The sequence below is a fragment of the Plecotus auritus genome, assembly GCF_963455305.1.
Source record: "Plecotus auritus genome assembly, chromosome: 9".
Classification (NCBI taxonomy): Eukaryota; Metazoa; Chordata; class Mammalia; order Chiroptera; family Vespertilionidae; genus Plecotus; species Plecotus auritus.
Window position 1 is genome coordinate 118,297,270 of NC_137783.1, and position 26,810 is coordinate 118,324,079.

The window sequence follows — 26,810 nt, forward strand, 5'->3', positions numbered from 1 at the left end:
TCCAGCAGAGAGCACCAGAACTGAGAAGGGTACCACATACCATCTGGCTGTGAAAAGCAGCAGGGTTGCTGTCTGTCAGGGAGAGACAGCTGGAAATTCAGGCACAGAATTCCCTGTGGAGCCACCCACCTTGTGCTCTGGTAGAGGGAGGGCAGAGTGGACTGGAGCTGTGTGAGCAGAAGCCAGGACTGGGGACTCAGGGGATAGAGCTCAGAAGGCAGACACCCCCAGTTTCCTGGGCTAAGTCATTCCCTCATGCAGCGGAGGACATCTTTCCCCACACAGACATTTGCCTTGCCTGGGGGGAAAGACAGTTGACCTACCCTGTTGGGAATCACCTTGCCCTGAGGCTACTTAAGAGATTAAAAGTAACAGTTTCTAGGCAGAAGCAAACTGCTCCACCCTATGGAAAAAATCTTTTGCCACACCTGAGGACAATTGCCTGGGATTATTCAAGTGAAAATCCTATCAGTCTGTAGGCAGAAGTGGTTTCTGGAGGCTTTGAGTCTTTGCCTGATCTGTTTAGTCAGAAACAGCATTTGACACTGTCCTGCACTAGAGATGGAGAGATGCAGAGGATCTACCTATGCATAGTCACAAACCCAAACAGACAGCCAAAATGAGGAGACAAAGAAATAACCCCCAAGATTCTTCTCTGGTTTAATCAAAACATTGAGTACTGACTAATGTAATTATATCTATAATTTAATTAAAACGGTAATTAAAACATATTTGATCAAATTTATAATTTAATCAAAACTTTGATTACAGGTTTAATCAAATTCTTCAACAATTTTATCAAAGTCACAAATCTATTCTCATATGCTTCAAAGAACCAAAAAAAAAAATAAGCACAAAAAAATACATGAACTATCACAATGATTACAGAATCCATGTAATGTTTATATTAAAATGATCACAAAGGTGACTTGTTCATTATAGTTGAGGAAAATAAGATTGGCCACGCCCACTCCACAGAGGCCCGTCCCCAGCTCTGAGGAGCGGATTAAAAGCATTGCCTGGAGGTCACACGTCAGTCAGGGCCAGACCCCGAACCTGCGCCTCATTGGTCGCTCCGCTGGGCGGGGCGGGCGGGAGGCTCCGCCCTCGGCTTATATATTCTGGCCCGCGGCCGTGGGTAGCTCAGACTCAGAAGTGGCTGGCTGGTGGACGGGTGCACCAGTAAAGGGGAGCTTTGGGATTTGTTGTCTAATAGGCCCTGCTGCCAGGAGTGCTTCCGGGACAGGGGGCCGGGCTGCCGGAAGTGGCCGGACGCCGTCTGCTGCTCTTGTTTAAGCGGCTGACGGGAAGGAGAAACCGGAGCTCCGGCGGCGCGGCGGTGGGGACGACCAGATCCCGGACCACTGTCGATCTCCGGACGCGGCAGACGCCAGGAGCACCGGCTGCGGAGCGGCGGGGCAGGGCGCCCGCTCGCCTTTCGATCTCATCATGTCGCGGGGCTCCATCGAGATTCCCCTCCGGGACACTGACGAGGTGAGTGTCGAGTATGGGGAGGGTTGGGGCGGTGAACTCGCCCGTTCCCTCTTCCCACTCTCCGCTTCGTTTCCAAAGCGAGAGCACCCACTCCCCCGGACCCCAGGTCGGAAACCCGGCCGAAGCTCTGCGCGCCTCTGTCCCCAGCCCCTGCGCCCTCCCAGGCTGGGGACACTGCGATCCTGCAGCCTAGGGCCACCGGAGAAGGAATTCTTGAAAATTCCTCTCCAGCCTTTTCGTTTGACAATACTCGGCTATTTTCCTAATTCACGGACGCAGGGGGGTGAGAGTGCTCAGTAAACTGGAAAACACCTCACAGATCACAGAGGTGGGTGATGTCACCGCGATCTCTCTGCGTCTCAGACCAAGTGTCTTTCCCTGGGGATAGGTAGGATGTCTTCCTTTCTCCCTTAGAAACTCGAGTCTGTCCCGGTGCACGAAATAGGAACCCCAAGATATAGCCGGTGCTACGTTCTGATTGAATTCACCCCCTTCCCTTCCCGACGCCTCACTCACGGAGGCCTGTGGCTGTTTTGTTCGTTTGGTTGGTTGAGATATAATCCGCTTACCATAGAACCCGGTGTTTTTTAGTAATATTCACAAAGCTGTGTAACCATCACCACTTTCTAATTCCTGAATATTTTCCTACTACTGTGGTTGTGCCCACATTCAGGTGTGTCTGTGACACAGATGATTAATGTGTACAGTGCAATTCAACTTGGCATTGCCTCTGGGATGTTTATCTGCACTCTGCCTGCAATTATATGTTAAGCAGGGTTTTGTTTTGTAGTTTTTGAGTAAAAAAAGCTTTTGTAGTATTTTATAGTTGTAGTGATTTGTGATTTGAAGACAACTAACAGGACTTGTTTGCTTCTCTATTAATATTACTTATAACCAACCTACTTGTATGCTCCTTATACATTTCCTAATATATACTAGTACACTTGCTCAGCACTTCTGAAAGTGAGCAGAAACTCTACATGTATCCATATTGATGTATATTCAAGAAAAGCAGCAAAGAAATGTGAATTTAAAAAGAGTAAAGGTTAAAAACCTGCATTTTGTGTTTTAGGTCATTGAACTTGACTTCGATCAGTTACCGGAGGGGGATGAAGTTATCAGTATTTTGAAGCAGGAACACACACAACTGCACATATGGATTGCTTTGGCGGTCAGTATTCATGAAACAAGTATTTTTTTATATGTTGACTGGGAAAACTGTTTTCAGATACAGTAATAGCCAGCTTGGGTGCATAAATAACTTAATTGTACACCATGTGTATAGTAGTTAATTGTATTACCATTTAAGGAACAAAAAAGTATATATTGGTAAAGGCAAAATTCTTTTAAGTTAAATAGTACTCTGTATTAAGTATTTGATTATTCAGTGATGGCTTAATGTTTAAGGATATGCTGAGAAAAGACAAGGTGTCAGGATGTAAACATTGCTAGTTAACATTATTTCCCATAAAATAAAACATTGCCCATAAAATACTCTAGAAGGTGATTAGTTTCCAGACTAACTCACAAAAGCCCTTATGGCTGAAGCTTATCTTGGGCTTAAGGTTTTTATCCTGTTTGGTCATCAAAACTACTGGAAATTCTCAGGAAAATCACCTCAGAGATCCTAAAATTCTACCACCCTCCACCTCGCCAGCACCAGCTGCATAATGATGTTTCCTTTTTTGTGGGAACATTATAGTGATTATCGGACTAGAGTAAACACTATAATCATTATTCCTTAGCAAGTGTGCCACGGGCCACTTTTATGGAAAGATACATAGGCTCCTAATGTTGTTTTGGTGGGTCAGAGGAGCACGTCTGGAATTGGGCTTGTTCTCAGTGCTCAGCCTAACACTCAGAGTTTCTTTTTTTTTTTTTTTTTTTAAATATATTTTATTGATTTTTAACAGAGAGGAAGGGAGAAGGATAGAGAGTTAGAAACATCGATGAGAGAGAAACATTGATAAGCTGCCTCCTGCACACTCCCTACTGGGGATGTGCCCGCAACCAAGGTACATGCCCTTGGCCGGAATGGAACCTGGGACCCTTGAGTCCACAGGCCGACGCTCTATCCACTGAGCCAAACCAGTTAGGGCCTCTCAGAGTTTCTTACCTATGGATGCACTGAGTGCGCTTTCAGTGACAAGCAGTGCTTGGAGTGCTAAGCTTTCTTGTCTCTGCAGAACAAGCCATTAATGCTTGCCACACCTTTTTTAAAACCAGAAAGTAATTTCGATTTTTTTTTTTTTTAGTACAAATGTTTCCTTTAACAGCACTTATACAAAAATTGGAGTAGTGAAGAATTAGCATGGCACAGGTGGTAAAATAAATTGGTGAAACATTGTGGGCCATTGCTTGTTACATAGAAAAAGTGTAGGCTTTGGGATTATAGAGTCCTTTGTTCAAATTCCAACATGGCTGCTAACTAGCTGTGTGATCCTGGACAAGTAATCTACCTCTGAGCCTGTTTCCTCATCTAAAATATGGGGATGTTAGTATTCACTTTAAGGGTGGTGTACAGATTAAATACAATGTATATGAAGCTCCTGGCATAGTATGTGGCCCATAGTAGGTAGTTAATGAACGATTGATATTTCTTTTATTATTAATTAATAAACATGCCTAGGGAAGTTATTCAACAAGTCCCAAGTCATAGATAATTTTTGATAGATCTAGAGCCAGAACCCAAGTTTTCTATTTGGAGTTCTTTATATCTCTCATTATTGCTTTCTCTCTTGGGCTCTGATATATTTTGAAATCAACTATTGCTAGGTAAGAAGTAAATTGGAAACATTTGTAGTAGATTATAATTTTGATAGCTTTATAGATATAATTCACCTATAATAAACTGCATATATTTCTTGGGTACCATTTGAGAAGTTTTATCATATATAAACACTTGTGAAATCATCACCACAAGGGAGATAATGAATATGTCCATTCCCCCCACCCCCTAAAACTTTCCCCTGCCCTCTACAGTGCCCAAGTAACACCTGATCTGCTTTTTGTTGCTAAAGATTAGTTTGCATTTTCTAGAGTCTTATATAAATGGAATCATATAATACGTATTCCTTTTTGTCTGGTTTCTTTCACTCAAAATAATTATTTTTAGATTTATTTATGTTTATAATATGTATCAACAATTCTTCCTTTTTACTGCTGAACAGTAGCCATTGTACATATGAACCACAGCTTGTTTCTCCATTCACCTGTTGATCAACAACTGGGTTGTTTTCAGTTTTTGATTATTACAAATAAAACTTATAAAGATTTGTGTACAACTTTTTATATGGACATATGCATTAGTAATTCTGATTTGATTCTTTACCTCATAGTTGGAATACTACAAACAAGGAAAAACAGAAGAGTTTGTAAAGTTGTTGGAAGCAGCACGTATAGATGGCAATTTGGACTATAGAGACCATGAAAAAGACCAGATGACTTGCTTGGATACATTGGCGGCCTACTATGTACAACAGGCTCGGAAGGAAAAGAATAAGGACAACAAGAAAGATCTTATTACACAGGCAACCCTGTTGTATACAATGGCCGATAAAATTATTATGTATGATCAGGTAAAATAAGTCATATTTCTATGAATTTATGAAAGGAAAAAATATTAAATGAAAAAATGTGTATGATATAGGCAATAGATCTTTTTAAGAGAATTTTTCTTAAAATATCATGGTTAATATAAATAGTCAAAGTGAAGAGGGGTTCCTTGATTTTTGTTTTTATTTGTATTTTCTTCCCCTTATTAAAATTGGAATTTCTTTGGTCCTTGTACTGTTGAAGTAATTTAGCATACAAAACTTATCCACATATTTAGTCAGTAATTCCAACATCTCCAGGTGAATTTCAAGCATATTTTTTTTAAAGTTTTAACTTTTCTTTATGTCATTGTTCCTAGCACAGGAGACTTGTTGCATTTCAGAATAATTTCTCAGTTTGTTATTAAGAATTGCTCATTACTAGTTTAAACACCTTACAGTTGATAGAGGAATTTAGGTGATGCTGCACCTCCTTTGTACATGGTTTCATGTTAGTGTTATACATTCATGTTAAATTGTGGTTAGTTAGCCCTGGTAAAGAGAAGTCAAACATGATGCATTGCTTTTTCAGAACCATTTATTGGGAAGAGCCTGCTTCTGCCTACTTGAAGGTGACAAAATGGATCAGGCTGATGCACAGTTTCATTTTGTACTCAACCAGTCTCCAAATAATATTCCAGCCCTCCTTGGTAAGTCATTTTCGGCAAACATCTTACAAATCTATCTTTTTCAGCATATGCCTGAAATGTATCTCTTTATAATAGCTTCTTAGTAATGGGCTGGACACCAAAGTAGAGAGCTTCACCTTATTAAAAATAGAACTATCTGTAATAGATCATTGTTTCTGTTGAAATTATAGAACTAAAATATATACCAGTTAGAACAATTTTGTTATCCACTTCTAAAGAGTCAATAAACAATCTCTATTTGGACAACTCTAAGCTATTTTATTTTTTTTTAAATATATTTTATTGGGTTTTTTTTTTTACAGAGAGGAAGGGAGAGGGATAGAGAGTTAGAAACATTGATGAGAGAGAAACATTGATCAGCTGCCTCCTGCACACTCCCTACTGGGTATGTGCCCGCAACCAAGGTACATGCCCTTCACTGGAATTGAACCTGGGACCCTTGAGTCCACAGGCCGACGCTCTATCCACTGAGCCAAACCAGTCAGGGCAACTCTAAGCTATTTTAATTATTGTTAACAATCAGTATAAAGACAGGACTTTTATTTATAGGCATAAATTAATATACCCTTATGGAAAACAAGTTTTGATATGAAATCACTTTCACTATTTTCAAGTATTTCTTACTGAGGTGTATTTGATTTAGGTGAGTGTAGAGCATGTGAGACTTGTGTTCTTTAATTAGTGCATGTTTATTTTTAAAAATCATTACAGGTAAAGCTTGCATTTCATTCAACAAGAAGGATTACAGGGGAGCTCTTGCTTACTATAAGAAAGCATTGCGTACTAACCCAGGATGTCCAGGTAAAAGGAATACCTTATTTTAAGTCTAAGCTGTGTTTGATCCAACTTAAAGTATTAAAGATTTGGCAGTTGCTTATAAAGTTAGTTTTGAAAAGATACTGTAGGTTTATTGAAATGACAGAATTGAGACTTTTACAAACATACTATGTTTGATTCAAAAACTTAGTAGATGATATTATAATCTTTTTGCCCTATACTACTTTTATTTCTAAAATCCCATTATTTTAGATCTCAAGTTTTGCAGTTAAGGGAAGAATAGGAATGGGTTGACAAAGGAAAAGGGAAATGGAATCAAGATTTTTTTTAAGATGGGAGAATGTGTGTAGATAAGAATGATTTAGTAGAGAAGGAAAATTGGATGATATAGGAAAAATACCCTTACGTAGATATGAAGGTTAGGATCTTCTGACCAGTGGAGAGGTTCTTTCCTTAGGAGCATGGTTGTGTTTTGGCATGGCCTTAAAATCAAGCAGTGTGTATAAGCATAGCTATGAACAGAGGGATAATATGTGCATGTAGTCAGTCACAAAAGGTCTTAATGAAGCTTTTTGTTATCTTTTAAAATTACTCTTCAAAAATTAGATATTGTAGAGACAGTGTAGCCAGGAGTGTTGGAAGATAAGAAAAATGGCAGTGTTATAGGTGTTCTGTACTATGGTGAGAAAGATATCTATGGTGAAGGGGTCAGGGTTGGGGGGACAAGGAGAGAGTAGTATGATCTAACCTACAGTGAATAAAGTTGGTAATATACCACAAAATTTAACAGTGTAGTTATACTGAGGTTAATTTGGGGGCTTTTTTTGCAACTCATAAATAGAGAATGTTTAAGCATTTTTAAAATTTAAACCCTAAAATGCTCTAGCTTGACATATTGAATGACTTTATTTTTTTAGCGGAAGTTCGTTTAGGAATGGGCCATTGCTTTGTGAAACTTAACAAACTGGAGAAAGCTCGTCTGGCATTCAGCAGAGCGCTGGAACTTAATTCCAAATGTGTGGGAGCATTGGTCGGTCTGGCTGTTCTAGAGCTCAACAATAAAGAGGTATGTCAGTGAAAAAATCCTGGCCGATAGTCAGGCCCACAGTCCCTTATCTAAAATTCCTGAGGCCAGAGTATTTCAGAAATCAAGATTTCAGGTTATAGAAATGTAACGTGGTGCCTGCACTGCATAATATAGAAAACCTGGTTATTAGGACTCAAGCCCAAATGTGAACTTACATTTCTATGGCAAAAGGAGTGGCTGTTCACACCAATAGGGATAGCCTCACACTTCAGGTAAAGTCTGCCACCAAATGAGCTTGCTCCAAGATAAAAAACTTTTTTTAGAGGTTTTTGGATTTCAGAATCTCAGTTATGAGATTATAGACTATATATCAGTTTGGAATGCTTTCAACTGCATGTAACAAACAAAAAGCACACACAAGTGACTTAAGCATAAGGCTTTTCATTGTGTACTAAACCAGCTAGACTTGGATTTGGCACCTCAGATGCTTCCCTGTATAATTGCCTAGACAGGGTTTTCAGTGGAATTGCTTCTGCAATTAATTATAAGAAAACTAAATTTTTATAATTTAATTCATTGCTTGAAGTGTTTTATCCCTGATAGTAAACTAAAACAAGAGCTATATTTTGGCATCTGAACTTAGATTTATGTAACCTTATTTCTTCAGACTATAAAGAAAACTGGAAAGTGCTAATTAGGTAATGTTTTCACTCAGCCCTGTCATCATTGTTTTTCTTCCAGGCTGATTCCATCAAAAATGGTGTCCAGCTTCTTTCCAGAGCTTACACCATTGATCCTAGCAACCCTATGGTATTGAACCACTTGGCAAATCACTTTTTCTTCAAAAAGGTAAGAGGAGTAGTTTCTTAAAGTTCTTTGCTTTTAAAAAAATATTTATTTTTTTTTAAGTCATAGACACAGACAACAGTATGGTGGTTTCCAGAGGGAAAGGCTGGGAGGGGATAATAAAGGGTAAAGCGGGTCAAATATATGGTGACGGAAGGAGATTTGACATTAGGTGATAAACATACAGTGTAATATACAAATGATGTACTATAGAATTACACTCTTGGAACCTATATGATTTCGGTAATCCAAGTGGAAGTCAGGTCTGTCGTGAAGGTCATGACCCATGCATTCATATAGAGCTGAATTCAGTCTGGCAGTTGCTATTCTCGAGTGATACAACATTTCCCTGGAGTAAAAAACACCTGAATTCAGCCCAGCTGGTGTGGCTCAGTGGTTGCTCATCAACCCACGAACCAGGAGATCGCTAGTTCGCCCAGTCCTGGGCTCGATCCCCAGTGTGGGGGGTGCAGGAGGCAGCTGATCAATGATACTCCCTCATCATTGATGTTTCTATTTCTCTCTCCCTCTCCCTTCCTCTCTGAAATCAATAAAAATGTATTTTAAACAAACACACCTGAATTCAGAGCCTAGTTTTTCCACTTTAGACAACACATTTTATCTCTTTAAGCCTCCACTTCCCCATCAGTAAAATGGTAATAATGACACTCTTGGCAGGATTTTGACTAAACTTGGAACTAATGCAAGTATCCCTAGCATAGTGTTGGGCACGTAGTAGTTCTCAATAAATTGTGACTGCTCCTGTCACTATTAATAAGGGACTTAACCTCTTTTAGGTTTTTCTCATCACAAAAATAGGGCTGATTACTGCAAAGGATTGTTGTCGGGTTTAAGAAAGTAATAGATATAATGGGCAAATGTTAAGTACTGGGTAAATGTTAGTTCCCATTTCCCCTAAACTTATCAGCAAGTGAAATGAGAAAAAATGATTAGTGATCTGTATACAGTGCTGTTATTGTTAGTTCAGGTAACATTTTAAAAGAAGCCTTTTAAAGTTGAGAGTGATAGAGTTTGAATTCACTGATTTCGGATCTTCATTGTTCAGGATTACAGTAAAGTCCAGCACTTGGCCCTCCATGCATTCCATAACACAGAAGTGGAGGCTATGCAAGCAGAAAGTTGCTACCAGCTGGCTAGATCATTCCATGTTCAGGTAAGATCATTTTCAGCCTTCTCTAAATATTAAATCCTTTTTGTTTTCTAGTTTTCATGTCTTTGAAAAACTTTGTACATATTGTTGATCCTGCTTTACTTTCATTTTTTAGGAAGATTATGACCAAGCTTTCCAGTACTACTATCAAGCCACACAGTTTGCCTCATCCTCTTTTGTACTGCCATTTTTTGGTTTGGGACAAATGTATATTTATCGAGGGGACAAAGAAAATGCATCTCAGTGCTTTGAGAAAGTTTTGAAAGCTTATCCTAATAATTATGAAACTATGAAAATTCTTGGGTCTCTGTATGCTGCCTCAGAAGATCAAGAAAAACGAGACATTGCCAAGGTACATTTTTAAAAAATCTTAGCTATTTTCTGTTATCTATTTCTCCCTAGACTCATTCCTTATTTCTTGTCATTGTTAGCTGAGCTAGCTCCAATTGAAAGAACAGTTGTAGAGTAGCCACCACTTTCTACTTGGACAGCTTGTAGTTGGAATGCTTTAGTTTACACTCTTTTTCCCCAGGGCCATTTGAAGAAGGTTACAGAGCAGTATCCTGATGATGTTGAAGCTTGGATTGAATTGGCACAAATCTTAGAACAGACTGATATCCAGGTATTTTCCCAGTGCTTTTCATCTCCTACCTAATGTGTTTTTTGTAAGCCTGGTGGAGTGTATGTCTCACTCACTTTCACTTACACCTTATTCTGCTCACCTTGAAAATACAGGGTGCCCTCTCAGCCTATGGAACAGCAACACGGATCCTTCAGGAAAAAGTACAGGCCGATGTCCCCCCAGAGATTCTAAATAATGTGGGAGCCCTCCATTTTAGACTTGGAAATCTAGGGGAGGCAAAGGTAAGAAAATAGATATTCTCTTCTTACTATACTATCAAATTGAATGCATACTTTTTTAGCTATATCCACTAAGTCTTTTAACAAAATAAGTTTCTTTTTTTATAGAAATATTTTTTGGCATCACTGGATCGTGCAAAGGCTGAAGCTGAACATGATGAACATTATTATAATGCCATTTCTGTCACAACATCCTACAATTTAGCCAGGCTGTATGAAGCGATGTGTGAATTCCATGAAGCAGAAAAACTGTATAAGAACATCTTACGGGAACATCCTAACTATGTTGATTGTAAGAATTTGAAACTCATTTTAATGTATTAAAATTCCCACAGTGGCAACGGAAATTTAGCCTAAAAATAAAAAATCTTCCTTAAAACCAATAGTGAAAAATTTTTGAAGGTTACAATGTACCCTTTTCTTCAAGGCAAATTTGTGGCCTTAAAAAAAATGCAGCTTCCCTTAAATTTATGCTAAAAACTAAAAATCAATTGGACCTATTTCATGGGTGAGGCTATCTCAGTGAGTCAGCTACCTTTATTAGACTTACAACTCCTTGGTGATGTATTTACCTTTATGTTGGTCCTGCTTTCATATATAAACATTTTTGCAATGTTTGTAATAGTGAGAAAGAGTAGTGTTTTTCCTTGAAATAATCATTACTAAAAATGTTCTACCTTGAATTTTTACAACCTAAACATTGTAAAATTTGGGAAGTTTTTAATTGCATATAATTTACATACTGTACTTCCTTAAAAGAACCTAAAGCTATAGTGTTTTGACTGATCAAATCAGGAGCTATTAACTTGGCTCCTGACATGCTGTTATTGATGCAATAATCAATAAGAGTTTAGTGGAATGCCAGACTGAATCTGAATTGATTTGATAAGCAGTACTCAGCCATGGTTGGTTTCTTGAGGAAAGTGACATTTTATGGAAAAAATAACTTACATTTGTGTGGCACCTTTATTATTATTACTTAAGTGAAAGAGTCACAGTTAGAGTACAGGTTTTCTAACAAGTAACCCCTAGTCATCCATGCTTTCACTATTTTGCTGTATGACAAGCAGCTTTGTAAGAAAAAGTAACTTGACAGTGCTGTGCATCTGAGAGAAATTGGAGACAGAACAGCTCTAAGCATTTAAAACAATTTAGCTTGAGATAAGGTCTTGGAACAGGGTGCTAGCATTGGAAATGGAGTGGGAGAGGTAAATCTGAGATTTCGAACAGTAAGACTTGATAGTGGCTGAGTTGCTTTAACTTGTTAGATTATTAATTAGTTATATTGATGCTCGATATTTTTTCACCTGTGGGACTTTTCCTGTTCATCACATGAATGGGTAAACAAAAACCAATTGTTTCAAATGTATGCCTTTAAAATTATGACCTTTATAGCTAATATTTTAAGCAAAAAACTTTTAAATGTTCATTTTCAGGCTATCTGCGCCTAGGAGCCATGGCTCGAGATAAAGGAAACTTTTATGAGGCTTCAGATTGGTTTAAGGAAGCGCTTCAGATTAATCAGGTTGGTAATATTAACACTTAGGTTTGAAAAATAATTATTTCATCTTTCCCCCCCAGTTAATTTGTTTTTCCTTTTAATGGCTATCATATTCCTGGTATCTTGGCATCTCCCTGTTTTGTTTTGTTTTTTCATTTGTTAAAGATATTCAGGAGTATAGAATTTATCTTAACTTTTTTATATGGCCCACAGTAAGAAATAGGCTTCACGTCCTAGCTGGTTTGGCTCAGTGGATGTAGTGTTGGCCTGCAGACTGAAGGGTCCCAAGTTCGATTCCAGTCAAGGGCTCATGCCTGGGTTGCAGGCTTGATCCCCAGTAGGGGGCATGCAGGAGGCAGCCGATCGATGATTCTCTCTCATCTTTGATGTTTCTCTCTCTCTCCCCCTCTCCCTTCCTCTCTGAAATCAATACAAATGTATTATAAAAAAAAAGAAGTAGGCTTCACATCTTAGCTTAGTACACACACTTATACATACAGCTGAAATGAAAGTTGCTAGTCATTGTGTGCTCTTGCCATGTGGGTGACACTGATATCTTTACTGTATTACTCCATTCTACTGCACTTCTTTTGTTGATAATTACACACTAAATTGAATTAACAACTCTCAGTTTGAAAACACTGTTACAAATGTAGCTTATAAACCTCTTCAGTAATCAGCTGTGTGGAAAGATAATTGATCTCTCTGAATTCAACACATTTCACTTATTTTTATATGTGTTTCAGGACCATCCAGATGCTTGGTCTTTGATTGGTAATCTTCATTTGGCAAAACAAGAATGGGGTCCAGGCCAGAAGAAATTTGAGAGGATATTAAAACAACCGTCTACACAGAGTGACACGTACTCTATGCTGGCCCTTGGCAACGTCTGGCTCCAAACTTTGCATCAGCCCACCCGAGATAGAGAAAAAGTAAATTTCTTTTTGTCTCTTTAAAACAAAACTGATACTTGTTTCCTCTTGTTTGAATTTTTGTATAACATTTGGTTGTTTGGTTTTTTTTTATAGGAAAAGCGCCATCAAGATCGTGCTCTGGCTATCTACAAGCAAGTACTCAGAAATGATGCAAAGAATCTGTATGCTGCTAATGGAATAGGTGATTATGAGACTTGGATCTCCATAATTTGCGAAATGAGTGCTTTTGGAGGAATGTTGTAGATCAGAATTTTCTTCTAAGTGCAATGAAGTTAGTTGTTTTAAAATGGACTTTGGCTTGTTTTTCCCGCCACAAATAGAAAATTCTAAACTGTGAACCTTTTTCTAACTTTTAGGAGCTGTTTTGGCCCACAAAGGATATTTCCGTGAAGCTCGTGACGTATTTGCCCAAGTAAGAGAAGCAACAGCAGATATCAGTGATGTGTGGCTGAACCTAGCACACATCTATGTGGAACAGAAGCAATATATCAGTGCTGTCCAGATGGTAACGTCTTACCTTTCAAGATATTTTTATTTTGTGTTCATTGTTGAGCAGATATTTTCTGAACCATTCTGGCCCTGTCATGGAGTTGCATGCTCTCTTGTGATACTGTGTCAGTTCATAGATTTATAATTATATAATGTGAAGGCCTGTCTTTGGTGTCCAGAGATATGAGCCTTAGATCCACCAGTTGCTTCATAAGTAAAAGAGTTCATACTATAGTCCAAAAGTGGAAAGGCTCTTGGGCTCCAAGGGAAATACTAGGATAACAGAAAGCACGCTTCTTACTAAAGGTAGACAGCAAGAGCAGCCAGGCTCTGGAAAGTGGTTAACCTTTTTTCTAGGAAGGGTGGACATTATTACTGTATTCAGAATATCAGAACGGCACTAGTCACAAGGACTTACAGAAGCCAGATTGCATAGGATAGTCTCAGAAGTTGTGTTTTTGGAGAGGCGCCTTCCTGATCTGCAGAATGATAATGTCGCCTTTTAAATGCCAATTGATTGCTAGAGATAATTGGGAAAACTGTCTAAGCATCTTTCATGAAAAAGAACTTACCTATGACAAGAGATGTTCCATGATCAAAAAGTGGCATGTTCATGGCAAAAGTAATACCAGTATTGTTATGTTATTGGTTTTCCAAAATGTTAACAGCCAGAAATAGGAGCCTTCTCATGCCCATTGCCAGTAGGTTCCACCAATCCTAAAGACAGGTGGAAGAGAGTGTAACCCAAAGAGCAGAGTGTGTGACTTCTAATAAGTTGTCAGTAGCTGATTCTAAATCGTATTGCTAAAGATGAAAACGGCCTTCCAATCTGCTTATCCTTTCTATGTTGGTCCAAATTTCAAGTGGAAAAGCTATTTCTAGTAGTTTTTTCTTTTGATCAGATTTTTTATGTTGTAAAAATGTATCCTGGTGAAAGTCAAAAATCATTCTCAGATTCTTTGAAATTAACTATTTAAGGGATTAAATATGTTTTTATATAGCTTTAAGATTGTTTGAAATTTTATTACAGAATAACAGTATCATCTAATCCTTGTTGAGCTTTAACTTCCTCTTTCATTGTAGTATGAAAACTGCCTCAGAAAGTTCTATAAGCACCAGAACACTGAAGTTGTGCTGTATTTGGCCCGGGCCCTCTTCAAGTGTGGCAAGTTGCAGGAATGCAAACAGACTTTGCTGAAGGTAAAAATAACTCAGACATTTTATTCTGTTTTATGCATGTTCACATACCTGACACTCATATTTGACTAAAATCTTTTTTTGTGTCATTAGATCATGTGCAATATTTACTTTGTTTTTCACTTATAGGCTAGACATGTGGCACCCAGTGATACAGTGCTTATGTTTAATGTGGCCTTGGTCCTACAAAGGTTAGCTACCTCTGTCCTGAAAGATGAGAAGAGTAATCTAAAGGAAGTACTTAATGCTGTGAAAGAACTGGAGCTTGCACATAGGTAAAGAGTTTGTAGAAACAACCCTTGAAATGCTTTATGTCTTTAGACCAGTGGTCGGCAAACTGCGGCTCTGTTGACTAATGAGTTTGCTGACCACTGCCATAGGGAAAAATACTTAAAAAAACATTTTAATAATGTACTAATGTCTTTAACCTGAAGTCAAAACTTCTGGGTAGCCCTAACCGGTTTGGCTCAGTGGATAGAGCGTTGGCCTGGGGACTGAAGGGTCCCGGGTTCAATTCCGGTCAAGGGCATGTACCTTGGTTGCGGGCACATCCCCAGTAGGGGGCGTGCAGGAGGCAGCTGATCGATGTTTCTCTCTCATCGATTTTCTAACTCTCTCCCCCTCTCCATTCCTCTCTGCAAAAAGTCAATAAAATATATTTTTTAAAAAAAACAAACTTCTGGGTAAGGGTAATGCCTTACACAGTGGTCGGCAAACACAGTCAACAGAGCGGCAAACTGCGGCTCGCGAGCCACATGTGGCTCGTGAGCCGCAGTTTGCCGACCACTACTTTAGACACATGTGTCTCAAAAAGTGCTGAAAATCACTTCTTTCGGGAATCTCTTAGAAAAAGAGAATCTTGAAAGGCAATCTATTCAAATCATTCCAGCGATTTTAAAACCAAAGCAGATAGCTGCCACCAGGTGGTGCCAAACTGTAGCTGGGATCCTGCCAGATTTGGATCACAGAGCCAGATCCCCAGAATTGGCTGGCTAGCTTTGCAAGCTTTTCATTTTTAGATTTTTCATTAACCTGACAGTAATATGACCCCGCATTTTACACACTTGAAACTTTTAGATTCCACTTACGTTGGTTTTGTTATGCCAATGTGTCTTTTCATGGGATATTAATTTTCATTGAGTTAAGATTAAGGCCTTCCCTCTTAAATAATGAATAGGTTTATTCAGCTTAAAATGTGTGTAACTTGATAGTATTTATTTGTAATTCAGTGTGTGGTAAAATTAAAACCTGACATCTTTTCAGGTTTTGTCCAACCTTATTAGAATTCTTACTTAAGCATTTCTTGCTTTGCTTGGTAGATTGTGTTTTTGTGGCCTCAGACTCCTAACCTCCATGCTGACATTTTTAGTAAATTTAGTGTTTGGTAAATATTCATTGCTTGAACAGATTTTTGGTTGTTAATTTACTGATGACATTAAGTATAACTTGGCTTTTCTTAATGAACTTGGTTTTTTATTGAACAGATTGAGTGGCATATTGATGAGAGTCTTTTTTTTTAAAGTGGGTTGCATATATAATTTTCCTATTGAGATGCTGGCCCTTGATATATTAAATACGTGCATGTAAGTCAGTTGATGTATAAATCTTTTCTCAGACTATTGTTGTACAACAGATAAAAAATCTAAAGGGCCTATTTTATTTAAATTATTTTATTTTCTCATTTTGTTTAGATACTTCAGTTACTTGAGTAAAGTGGGAGATAAAATGAGATTCGATTTGGCCCTTGCTGCCACAGAAGCCAGGTAACTATTGTTTGTGAATGGTGACTTTGGGAGAAGCGGTGATGGCAAGGTGGGCTGGGAGAGTGACGCAGTGAGCAGGTCCTGCTCTCTCAGGGGTCAGTCTTTCCCACTCCTCTCTGGGACCCCCAGCCTGGACCAAGGCTTTCTTCTGAGGGTTCTTTCAGGGAATGTGACAACATTTGTTTAGTGCTTACATTGGCTGTGAAACTACATCAGCTGTGTCACCAGAATCAAGATATCATTCCTGATTCTTTGAGTCACATGTGAAGATAATATTGAAGACCGTTTTAGCTCTGCTTTGGGCGGACATTTAAAATTTGGAAACTTAACATAGTTGACAGTATAGGTTTATGGGAAATGAAGTTAATTTTGCTAATTAACACTTCCCATAGATATCAACTAATGGTCCTGCTTCAGACTTCTTAATTTGTGTAAGGAAAACAGATGCTTTGAGTTTTGAACAAAAAGTACACTGACTGCACTCATGTTTCTCTAAATCTGAAATGTTCTAGGCAGTGCTCTGACTTACTGAGCCAGGCCCAATACCATGTGGCCCGGGCACGCAAACAGGACGAAGAAGAGAGGGAGTTGCGGGCCAAACAAGAGCAAGAAAAAGAACTGTTAAGGCAGAAACTTCTTAAAGAACAGGTATTTATTGTGGCTTATACTAGAATTAAAGAATTATGTGCACACATATACTTTGTATGGTAAAAAAGAAGTCCTTTTGATGGTAGCTATGATTTATTTCACCATAAGAACATTTTGATGAGGTTTTTTTCTACCCTTTTTTTCTCCTAGGAAGAGAAACGTCTGAGAGAGAAGGAAGAGCAAAAGAAACTTTTAGAACAGCGGGCCCAGTATGTTGAGAAGACCAAAAATATTCTTATGTTTACTGGAGAGACTGAAGCAGCAAAAGAAAAGAAAAGAGGCAGTGGTGGTGGACGGGTAAGATATGCCTACCACTAACACTGCTGGCCCCAGTCCCTGCCTTGACTTCCAGAAATGAAAATAAAAAGGATTGCATTCACTCACTCTATACTTAGTCCTTAGCTAAGGACAGTCTTCCCAGACGGAGTGCTTTTATTTAGAAATGCATTCCAGCCCTAACTGGTTTGGCTCAGTGGATAGAGCAGCCATGGGCAAACTACAGCCCGCGGGCCGGATCCGGCCCGTTCGGCTGTTCTATCCGGCCCGTGGAGCCGAAAGAGTGGAGGGTTCTCTTGCTCTCCCCTCCGCTCCTTTACTTTGAATTTATATTAGTTCACACAAACACTCCATCCATGCTTTTGTTCCGGCCCTCTGGTCCAGTTTAAGAACCCATTGTGGCCCTTGAGTCAAAAAGTTTGCCCACCCCTGGGATAGAGCGTCAGCCTGCGGACTGAAGGGTCCCAGGTTTGATTCCCGTCGGGGGCATGTACCTTGGTTGTGGGCACATCCCCAGTAGGGGGTGTGCAGGAGGCAGCTGATTGATGTTTCTCTCTCATCGATGTTTCTAACTCTATCCCTCTCCCTTCCTCTCTGTAAAAAAAAAAAAAAAAAAAAAATCAATAAAATATATAAAAAACTAACATATATTAAAAAAAAAGAAATACATTCCAGTGTTAGCTGAGCACATTCTACCTTGTATTGAACTACCTAAGTTGTTGAAGATTTTTGCCCTCCTAATTAGAAGTCTTTAAAATATGGGCCTCACCAAGCACCTCTTCCATGTGACTTGGTACAAAATCCTCCATTTGTCACATGATGAGAGGATATGGCCTCTTTCTATACCTTAGAATTCCAGCCACATTCCATCAGCCAGGAAAGAGCTGACTATAGTCTTATTTGGATTTCAGCGTTCTAAGAAGGGAGAGTTTGACGAATTTGTCAATGATGACACCGATGAAGACCTGCCAGTATCCAAAAAGAAGAAGAGAAGAAAGGGCAGTGGTAGTGAGCAAGAAGGCGAAGAGGAGGAAGGTGGCGAGAGAAAGAAGAAAAAGAGGAGAAGGTATTATCAATGTGTTATAAATAACCTTATAAAGGTGGCAAAAGACCTCTCATTTTCTGAACCAATCTTTTGTATAGAATTTGCAAACACCCAGAAATCACTTGATCTTCCAGGTAGTAAAGCCTCTTGATACCCCACTTCCTGTTTAATCCTTAGACCACTAAAGTCCCCTGAGTACTGGAATCACCTCACACCTTCACAGCTTCCCTTCTGAGAGCCACAAGTTAGAACTAATTGCCTTTCTTGTATCTTTAAAATTGTAGTATGTATTGGAGGATGTATGCATTTAGAATGAGAAAACCCCGTGTGTCCATACTACCTGTCCCTGTGCAGTCTTAGAATAAGTCACTGTGCCTCAGTTTCCTCCCTGTAAATGGTAATAACGATGCCCACTTCATGGTTTTGATGGATATTTTAAAAAGTGAATTCATGCCAAAGAAAGGTCTTTTAATCTGCCCAGTGCCATCCACTTTGAGATAAGTGGTGCCCTGCCCATTTCTCACCTGGAGGTGCCTCTAAGCTGTCCCGTTCCTCTTCCCTGGTGCTTCCCTGTCCAGGAACCTTCAATGGGCTTTCTTACCTGGGCCTGTTCTTCCCGACCCTTGGATGACTATATTTGGGAAAGAATCTGATTAATTCACTCACACAGACCCATAGAATTGAAGCTGTAATAGGATATCAGCTGGCCTAGAATGAGTAGTTAGGAAGGAAGAAAGGACAGGGAGATGTTGAGGTCTGGAACCTGGGTCTTGTCTCACATCCTCTGTCACCACCACATGCAAGGTTCAGCCTTATTTTAGATCAATAAGAGGGCCCAAGGGTGACTTAATTGGCGAACGTGAATGTTTTGATGGCAAGTAGACTTTATAGGCATGCATGAATCTTGACAGACTTTTTTTTTTGGTGTTCACTACTTAAGACCTACAAAGGGAGAAGAAGGATCTGATGAAGAAGACACAGAAAATGGCCCCAAACAGAAAAAGCGCCGCCCACCAAGAGCAGAGAAGAAGAAGGCGGTGAGTTTATAATACTGTGGTTCTCCATAAAAGGTTGTCGTACACTAAAGTACATTCTTTCCCTGCAGTTTCTTCAAGCGCTGACTCTTGATTTTGGAATTTATTGGTTGCTGTTTGAATGTATCATTATAGTACAAACCCAATTTAACAAAATGTCCTGATGAGAGTCTTGACTGATCTGTTATATTTGATTTTTCTTTAGCCCAAGCCAGAACGTCTACCTCCTTCAATGAAGGGAAAAATAAAATCCAAAGCCATAATATCATCAAGTGATGATTCTTCGGATGAGGATAAACTGAAGATTGCTGATGAAGGGTAGGCATATTCTTCCAATGAAAAATAACTGAGCTCTTCCAGGGACGGTCTCTATAAGCATTCAGAATGGTCCAGCGTTTGACATACCATTATAGGCTGTCCTAAAATACAGCCTCTAACGAAACTAGGCTAGCCCGAATCCCTGATAATAGAGTTGTTTACCTTTCCACCAAAAAGGGTGGGAAAGTGCCAAAATCCATATGGGGTGTGTGCCTAAGCACTCTCTATGGAGTTAGTGTGTGAGACCTAAAGTTCTAATGAGGTTGTCTAAAATGAAAAAAGCATGTCAGTAGGGCCTGTGGTGGGCCCATGTATGTAAATTGTGCTGTGACAAGATCAGGCATGCTTTTCTTACTGAGGAGCACAAAATCATTGTGAAAGTGTTGAAGACACAAGCACAGAGTCAAAAAGGTAAATTTAAAAAATGAAGCTTTTTGAGTAATAAAAACAAAGAAAAGAACCCTGTAGGATTAGACTGAACCCTGTAGGATTCAGTATTCCTTTCTTGGGATATCTGCAGTGGGAACCAGAACTGAGGAATATGCCAGAGAAGTATGTCCTCTCTCCAAGGCTCTGAGGGGGTGAGTGGTTAAAGGGATATTCTTTCCTCCAGAGCCCTCAGGAAGCAGATTCCCTGGTGCCACCACCACTCCAAGCAGAGGCACAGGCACCCTAGCTCTACCTCACAGCTGGTAATAAACAAGCTGCAGAACTCCCCAGCCCAGCTTCCCAGCTTGAGTAGGTGTCTGGCTGGAGGGCACCAGTGCAGTAGCAGATCCAGGGGAGAAAAGCTGACTGCTCGGCACTGACAGCAGGTGGTGGCAGGACAGGAAGTGTCCCAGTCATCCAGCCTTGGGCCAGGGTTCACCTCCAGTTTCTACAGCCAAGTGAGATCCTGGGCTTTTCCTGGGCTGCTATGAATTTGCTTATAAAAATAAACTACCCTTTTTCATAATCTTATATATGAAATTTAATGCTCTGTTCTAATGAAAGGTGCCTAATAAAGCCAGTGAGGACCATCCTTCACTGTTTATATTGCTTATAGCTAAAGTGCCTGATTCTTTTTTCCTTTTTAATCCTTTTTTATTGTGAAATATCACATTTATTAAAAAGTACCCAAAACATATCACAAATGAACATCGGTATAAACACCATTCAAGTCAAGAAATAGAACATTAAATGCCCTTATTTGCTAAAAGCACATTCTCTACTTGTCAAGTTCTTGGTTGGCCAGAATCCTGGTACCTGACAGTGTTTGTCTTTTTGTCAGACATCCCCGCAACAGCAACAGCGACTCGGACGAGGGTGAGCCGCGGAAGGACCGAGCCTCTTCTGAGAGCGATTCAGATGAGAACCAGAATAGGTCTGGCAGTGAGGCGGGCAGTCCCCGGGGGCCCCGAAGACAGCGGTCAGATGAGGATTCAGACAGCGACCAGCCGCCCAGGAAGAGGAGGCCCTCGGGGTCCGAACAGTCGGACAATGAATCGCTGCAGTCTGGGAGGAGCCCCTCAGCTGGATCGGAGGTGGACTCTCGGCCGGCTTCCCCGAGTGCTGAGTCAGAGCGAGATTCGGAGAGAGGATCTGATAACGAGGGTTCTGGCCGAGGTTCCGGAAACGAGTCAGAACCAGAGGGATCCAACAACGAGGCCTCAGATCGGGGCTCAGAACATGGGTCAGATGATAGCGACTAGGTTTTATTTCATAAATAAGCATCTCTGGAGGAAACTTTTTAATATATGAAGCTGTGATAAGTGTTTCAAATGTTTAGTCAAACAGTTGTGAAATTTTTCCTATGGCAATATTTTTTATCTGTTTGTATATTGCTAAGCCCCAAGCAACATTTCCTCTGTGCGAGTCCAATATTTGAATCTCTTGTGCAAGTGAAGAATGTGACTATTCTTCCTTATGGTACAGTCCCACCTATCATATGTGAAAACTGCAGTGAAGATAAACCCGATGCTAAACCATTCCTACAAGGTTTGACTGAAACCGGCAGTCTCATGCTCTTTGTGTTAAGCAGCATCCAGTTTTGACTTTTATTGCAATCTTTTACCAAGTGGTGCAAGAAACTTGGCATTAATGTCTTTGTTCTGTTTTAATCTTAGATTAAGAATATTTTTATTTTCTGGGGGAAGAGGCACCTACTGTATAATTGTACCAAAGTACAAATGAAAGGAAGGTTTTCTTCAGTAGTGTAATACTGTAGCGATGTAGATAAAAATCACAAACCTATATATAATTTGTTAGGTTGAGTAAGATGTGGAAAATGCTTTTTTGTTAGTAGAATGCAGAGCTACCTAAGCTGCATAATAAAATTCTTTACAAACTTTTATGGGTAACTTTGTGTCTTTTTTATTTGTGAAAGTTTAGCATAAATAGACTAGACAGGTATTTGGAAGAACCTGAACTAAGTCAAATGTTTATTCAAAACTTTTGTGATTCTTTGTAGATTTGTGGAGGTGTTTTTTTTAAGTTGCAAGGAAACTAAGGTACTAGAGTTTTACTTTCAGTAAGTTACTCATTAACAATCTAAGAGCAGAATTTTTAGTTAGTACAGTTTGTAAAAGCTATAATATATTCAACAAGTATTATTAGGTTTTGAGAATGGAGAGATTAAAAAAAAGTCTTTTCTGTCCTGAAAAATTTAATGGTGAAAGTTCATTGTCTCTATGGTATGAAAAATGGGGTAATGTTGGACAGGTTGTGGGAGCAAAGGGAGGATGGAGTCTAGGCCAAGTTTCCTGATGGATGGACACCTGGGGTGACTCAGGACCTGCCAGGTGGAGAATTAAGGGCGGGCATTACCGGCCATGGCAGGAACCAGAATAACTAAGGGAGGCGAGGCTTTGAAAGGTGAAGAGCCTGAGATTCAGAAGTTCATGCAGCTCTTCAAGGCGAGGTTCAAATTGCCTGCTTTTTCCAATGTCACATAACTGAGGTGAGTTAGTTAATCCCCAAATGACACAAGTCCATCTCAATTAAAAAGCATTTCCCAACTGATAACTTCAAGCAATATCTAAACCAAAGTTCACTGGTAGGTGGTCCCTGGAGTGCTGGTTATGTAGGGATTTAACCTAGTGCTGATGGTAATTTCACTACCTGCTCCAGGTGAGCCCTCAGATTAGCAGAACAGCAATATTCTTCCCCAGTCGCGTTGCCCACTTTGGCTGCGTCAGAAGCCACAGTTTCTTCAGGTGCAGCTCCCCTTGGGACCTGGAGGCGACGAAATGACAGATGTGTGGAATGCCCCACAGAGGAAGGAGAAGGTCCCTCCTGTGACAAAGGAAACCCGCCTGACCTGTTATCTGCTGCCACTGCCCTCGGGGCCAAGCAGCTTCATTGTCCCGGAGCCTGCTTGTGAGGATTAGCCTTCCTGTTTTTGAAGTGTGTATTAGTTTCAGGTGTGCAGCATGACTTGCCATTTGGATATACTGCATTAAGTCTAGTAAAAATCCACCACCATACCTAGTTACAAAAATGGAAAACAGTATGGAGGCTCCTCAAAAAATTAAAAATATAACTATCACATGAGCCAGCAATTCCACTTCCGGGGATTTATCAGATAAAAAGAAAACACTAAAAAAAAAAAAAATTATAAAAAAAAGAAAACACGCAAAAAGATACCTGTACCCCTGTGTTTGTTGCAGCATTATTTACAACCTAAATAATGGAAAAACCTCCGTGTCCACGGAGGGTAAAGAAAGTGCTCCAGCCTCTGCTCTCAGAGCAGCTCCACGGATCCCTCCATGTGTGGCCAAAGCTCCCAGACATGCAAATCAGCCTCTTTCACAGAAAGATGGGGGAGGGGGTGGCACTGCTGTCTGTGGGTGCTGGCCTGCCAAGAACTGTCTCTGATGGTACAGTTTCATGGGACGGAGGAACACAAGCCCCTCTGGCCTCCCCTGTGGTGTTCCCTGGGCAGCAACCACAAAAACTGGGCCACCAGATGCAAACACCAGGGCACCGGCCACGCCTAGAAGCTCCCCTCTGAGAGACACTGGGGCTCTCGAGGGCAGCGGAGGGAGTGCACGGAAGTGGCGAAGGCAGAGGGGGCGTGCAAAAATGTCACCCACCAAAAAGAAAAAAGAAAAAAAAAAGAAGATGGTGCCTGCAAGGCAGAGCAGGGAGAGGGCACCGGAGCAGAAAGACGGCTTTCCCAAGGCAGAGGGAGTGCACAGGCTGGCACCCCATCAGGCCCTGCCCTCCTCCTCGGCTTTAAACAGGCAGGTGAGCTCTTGCACCTGCGGGCATGCTTTCCCCGGGCTGCTGCCGGCTGGGCCGGGGTGAGTGGGTGCGCGCCAGCCCTTTCTCAGTTCACCACAGGCCTCGGGTCTTTGGGGCATCAGCCCCGATGGTTCTCCGTGAGATATCTGGGGGCTCGTCTCCCAGGTGCAGATGTAGGGTATACACTCGCTCCTCGGAGAAGCTCCGGGTGGTGAGTTCCCTTCAGATTGTGGGTGGGATTTAGGTGAAGTTGTGTCAGCCTTTCCTACCCCCTTCGAAGTGTTTTTTTCTCATTTGCCTGAATTGAAGGAGTATTTTACTAGCTCTTGGGGTGTTTTTTTAGGAGAAACGGTCCCATATGAAGCGCTGGTTTGGGTGCATCCTCGGTGGGGAGAGGTCGGGATCTCCTATGGAGCTATCTTGAAGGGAAGCTCAGCCTCCCACTTGGCAGCAACACCTGCGTCGGTGGTTAAGTGCACACCTGCGAATTCCAGGGGTTCTGCGATCGTCCCAGGACCTAGCTCTGTGTCGCGGACAAGCCATGGGACCTCGGGCAAGTCACTTCCCCGGCTGGACCACTTTCCTCACCTCAAACGAGCCATCTCTCCTGCACGGTAAGTTTATTTTTCTGTCAACTTTATTTTGTATTGGTTTCAGGTGTACAGCATAATGGTGAGACAACCATGTACTTGACATAGCATTCCCCTCGATATTTCCAGTAGCCCAACCGTCACCATATAGAGCTATCTCAATATTATTGACTATATTTCCTATGATGTACTTACTTCCCTATGACTATTTTGTAACTACCAAGTTGTGCTTCTTACTAAAAATAGGGAACACAACGAATTTGCGCGTCAGACTTGCCCAGGAGCCATGCTCATCTCTGTACCGTCCCAGTCTTAGTCCACGGGCTGCTGACGTGAGCACTGCACTGCAAGTTTGGAAAGCCTCCGTTGGATCTGTCACAATGAGAGCATGTGAATTGCATTGGCTCTGATGTCAATTCAGAGCTAGACCAAGTACCACAACCATAATTAGAGCTACTTAATTTTAAAGTAAATTTTGCCTAAATTTAGGCAGGAAAAAACCACATTGTTATTCTGACTCTGTAACTAAATCACTTCCTCCTCCGACAGTACTATTTTTATACCATGAGGTTTCCTAAGTGAGCAACGATTCCATTATAGCAGAAGACTACACCTAATTCATGAGATTGTTGCAAGAATCATGCAGGCAGGTTCAGGGGTGAGCACCTGGTAAGTTCCCAGAGTCCCCCCAGGAGCGGATCGGTTCTGAATGCCTGGCAGGCATCAAGCTCCCTGAGCCCTGTTCAGGCCAACTGGGGACTGGGTCAGTTACTCTTTTTCATCGGTCCTTCCCTTAAAAAATTCTGGCTTCTTCCTAGTTCTCCTTGAGAAAAAATGTTTACTCTCCAGGCAATACGACTTTCCTGGACCTTTCAAAGTATCCCTTGTTTTGATTCCACTAATGAGCAGTTTCTTCCCTGGGAGAGTAAGTAGCCAATAGAGGCAAGAAAGACCTTTTCAAGGAGACTGGTCTCAGCTCCGAAATCTAGAACTAGAATTTGGAGCCTAAGCCAATGCAGATGTTTTCTAAAGGTGGTTTCTGGCGCTCTGTTTTTCCGGATGTGTGGGAGCAGGACAGGTTCGTTGCGATGCTTGCCGTGTACATCAGCAGCACAGGACAGGGGGTGTGCTACAGGTAAATCAAGTTCATCGAGATCTGTGTGTCCTTGACTTAGTGGAGCAATCCACAGACTGCAGCCTGTCATCAGTCTCAGTCAGCCTGTCATCAGTCTCAGTTTGCATCAGGCCCTGACAATAGGAAGGCTGCCCTGGCCTCCAGCCCAACTCTGACACTGACACTGAGGTGACAAAATGCTTCAGGTCTCAGCCTCAGCATCCTGATCTATAAAATAAGGTTGTTTGGGGCTCCTTTTAAGTTATACATTTCAGGGTCATTGCACAGTTTTATTTTTATTTATTTACCGGAGTAAAGAAAGGTTTCTTGATCAAGAAGGCACCAACTGAGAAGATAGTGCCTCAAATCCATCGTGCTTGCTTAACCCTAGGTTAAGGGTTTCTGAGGGCTTAGGTGGGTCAGGCATGGAGAAGGCTGGTGGGGCAAGTTTTGCATGCAGGGCCCTGGGACTTAGCCAGGCGTGGTAAGGGGCTCAGCCAGATCTTCCTGGGCAACAGACCCTTCATTTCTGAAAGGGTTCTGGGCTTCAGGTTTCATCCATATCCCAGTCCTTTGGTCCCATGGGGGCGTGGCCTGGGGTGGGGGGAGGGCCTCTGGTTCCAGGTGCAGCTGGAGGTCTTTCTCTCCTCTGCACCTGCCTTCACTGCAGGGCCCGTGGTTTGCGTCTGTTGTCTCCACTGCAGAGAATTTTAAACAGACTGTGTGATCAGCCTCCACTGCATTAGTAACTTGAGGTCTTTCTGTTTTAAGTAATTGAAAACCATGCCTGCTATTTCGGACCTAATATTGCCAAAGGTAATGAAATATGTATTTACTGCTGCTTTTTGCTTTTCTTTATTCTGCTTACTACAGCAAAAATGTTTCAGTAACATTTCTCATTTTGAAAATATTGAGTTTCGGAAAATATATCAACTTTGTATACATTTTCCTTGATGTAGCTGAGTCTGTAGATTGCCGTTATTACAACATTCGCGGGGCATATCAGTATTTGTTCGTGCGGTCCACGGCTGTGTAGTGAAGAGGACACCAAGGGGCAGGACATCTGGGCTGGATGAGCAAGTCTCTTATCCAGAAGTCACTACACTTTCAATTCTTGTCAGTTCTGCCTCCTGACTAGATCGCTGATCCATGTGTCCCCCAGAATGTTTTCCATGAGACACCAGTCCCAGAAGATACTCCTCAAGAAATAATGGGATAGGCAAATAAGTGAGGAAAGCACTGTATTCTATAGCTGAT

The 26,810-nt window shown here is 41.0% G+C and overlaps 1 protein-coding gene across 1 annotated transcript; it reads left to right on the forward strand.

The window, feature by feature from the left end:
- The first annotated feature begins 1,145 nt into the window (after positions 1 to 1,145).
- On the forward strand, positions 1,146 to 21,962 carry CTR9 (CTR9 homolog, Paf1/RNA polymerase II complex component). Its single transcript, XM_080687639.1, has 25 exons — positions 1,146 to 1,494; positions 2,567 to 2,665; positions 4,833 to 5,072; positions 5,620 to 5,737; positions 6,449 to 6,538; positions 7,432 to 7,580; positions 8,283 to 8,390; positions 9,454 to 9,561; positions 9,674 to 9,910; positions 10,091 to 10,180; positions 10,294 to 10,422; positions 10,528 to 10,711; positions 11,856 to 11,944; positions 12,667 to 12,852; positions 12,949 to 13,036; positions 13,212 to 13,360; positions 14,428 to 14,544; positions 14,671 to 14,816; positions 16,233 to 16,304; positions 16,817 to 16,952; positions 17,103 to 17,249; positions 18,140 to 18,294; positions 19,214 to 19,310; positions 19,513 to 19,625; positions 20,896 to 21,962. Exons 1-25 carry the CDS (start codon positions 1,450 to 1,452, stop codon positions 21,314 to 21,316), a joined length of 3,513 nt encoding a protein of 1,170 aa, XP_080543765.1. The 5' UTR covers positions 1,146 to 1,449; the 3' UTR covers positions 21,317 to 21,962.
- The last annotated feature ends 4,848 nt before the right edge of the window (positions 21,963 to 26,810 follow it).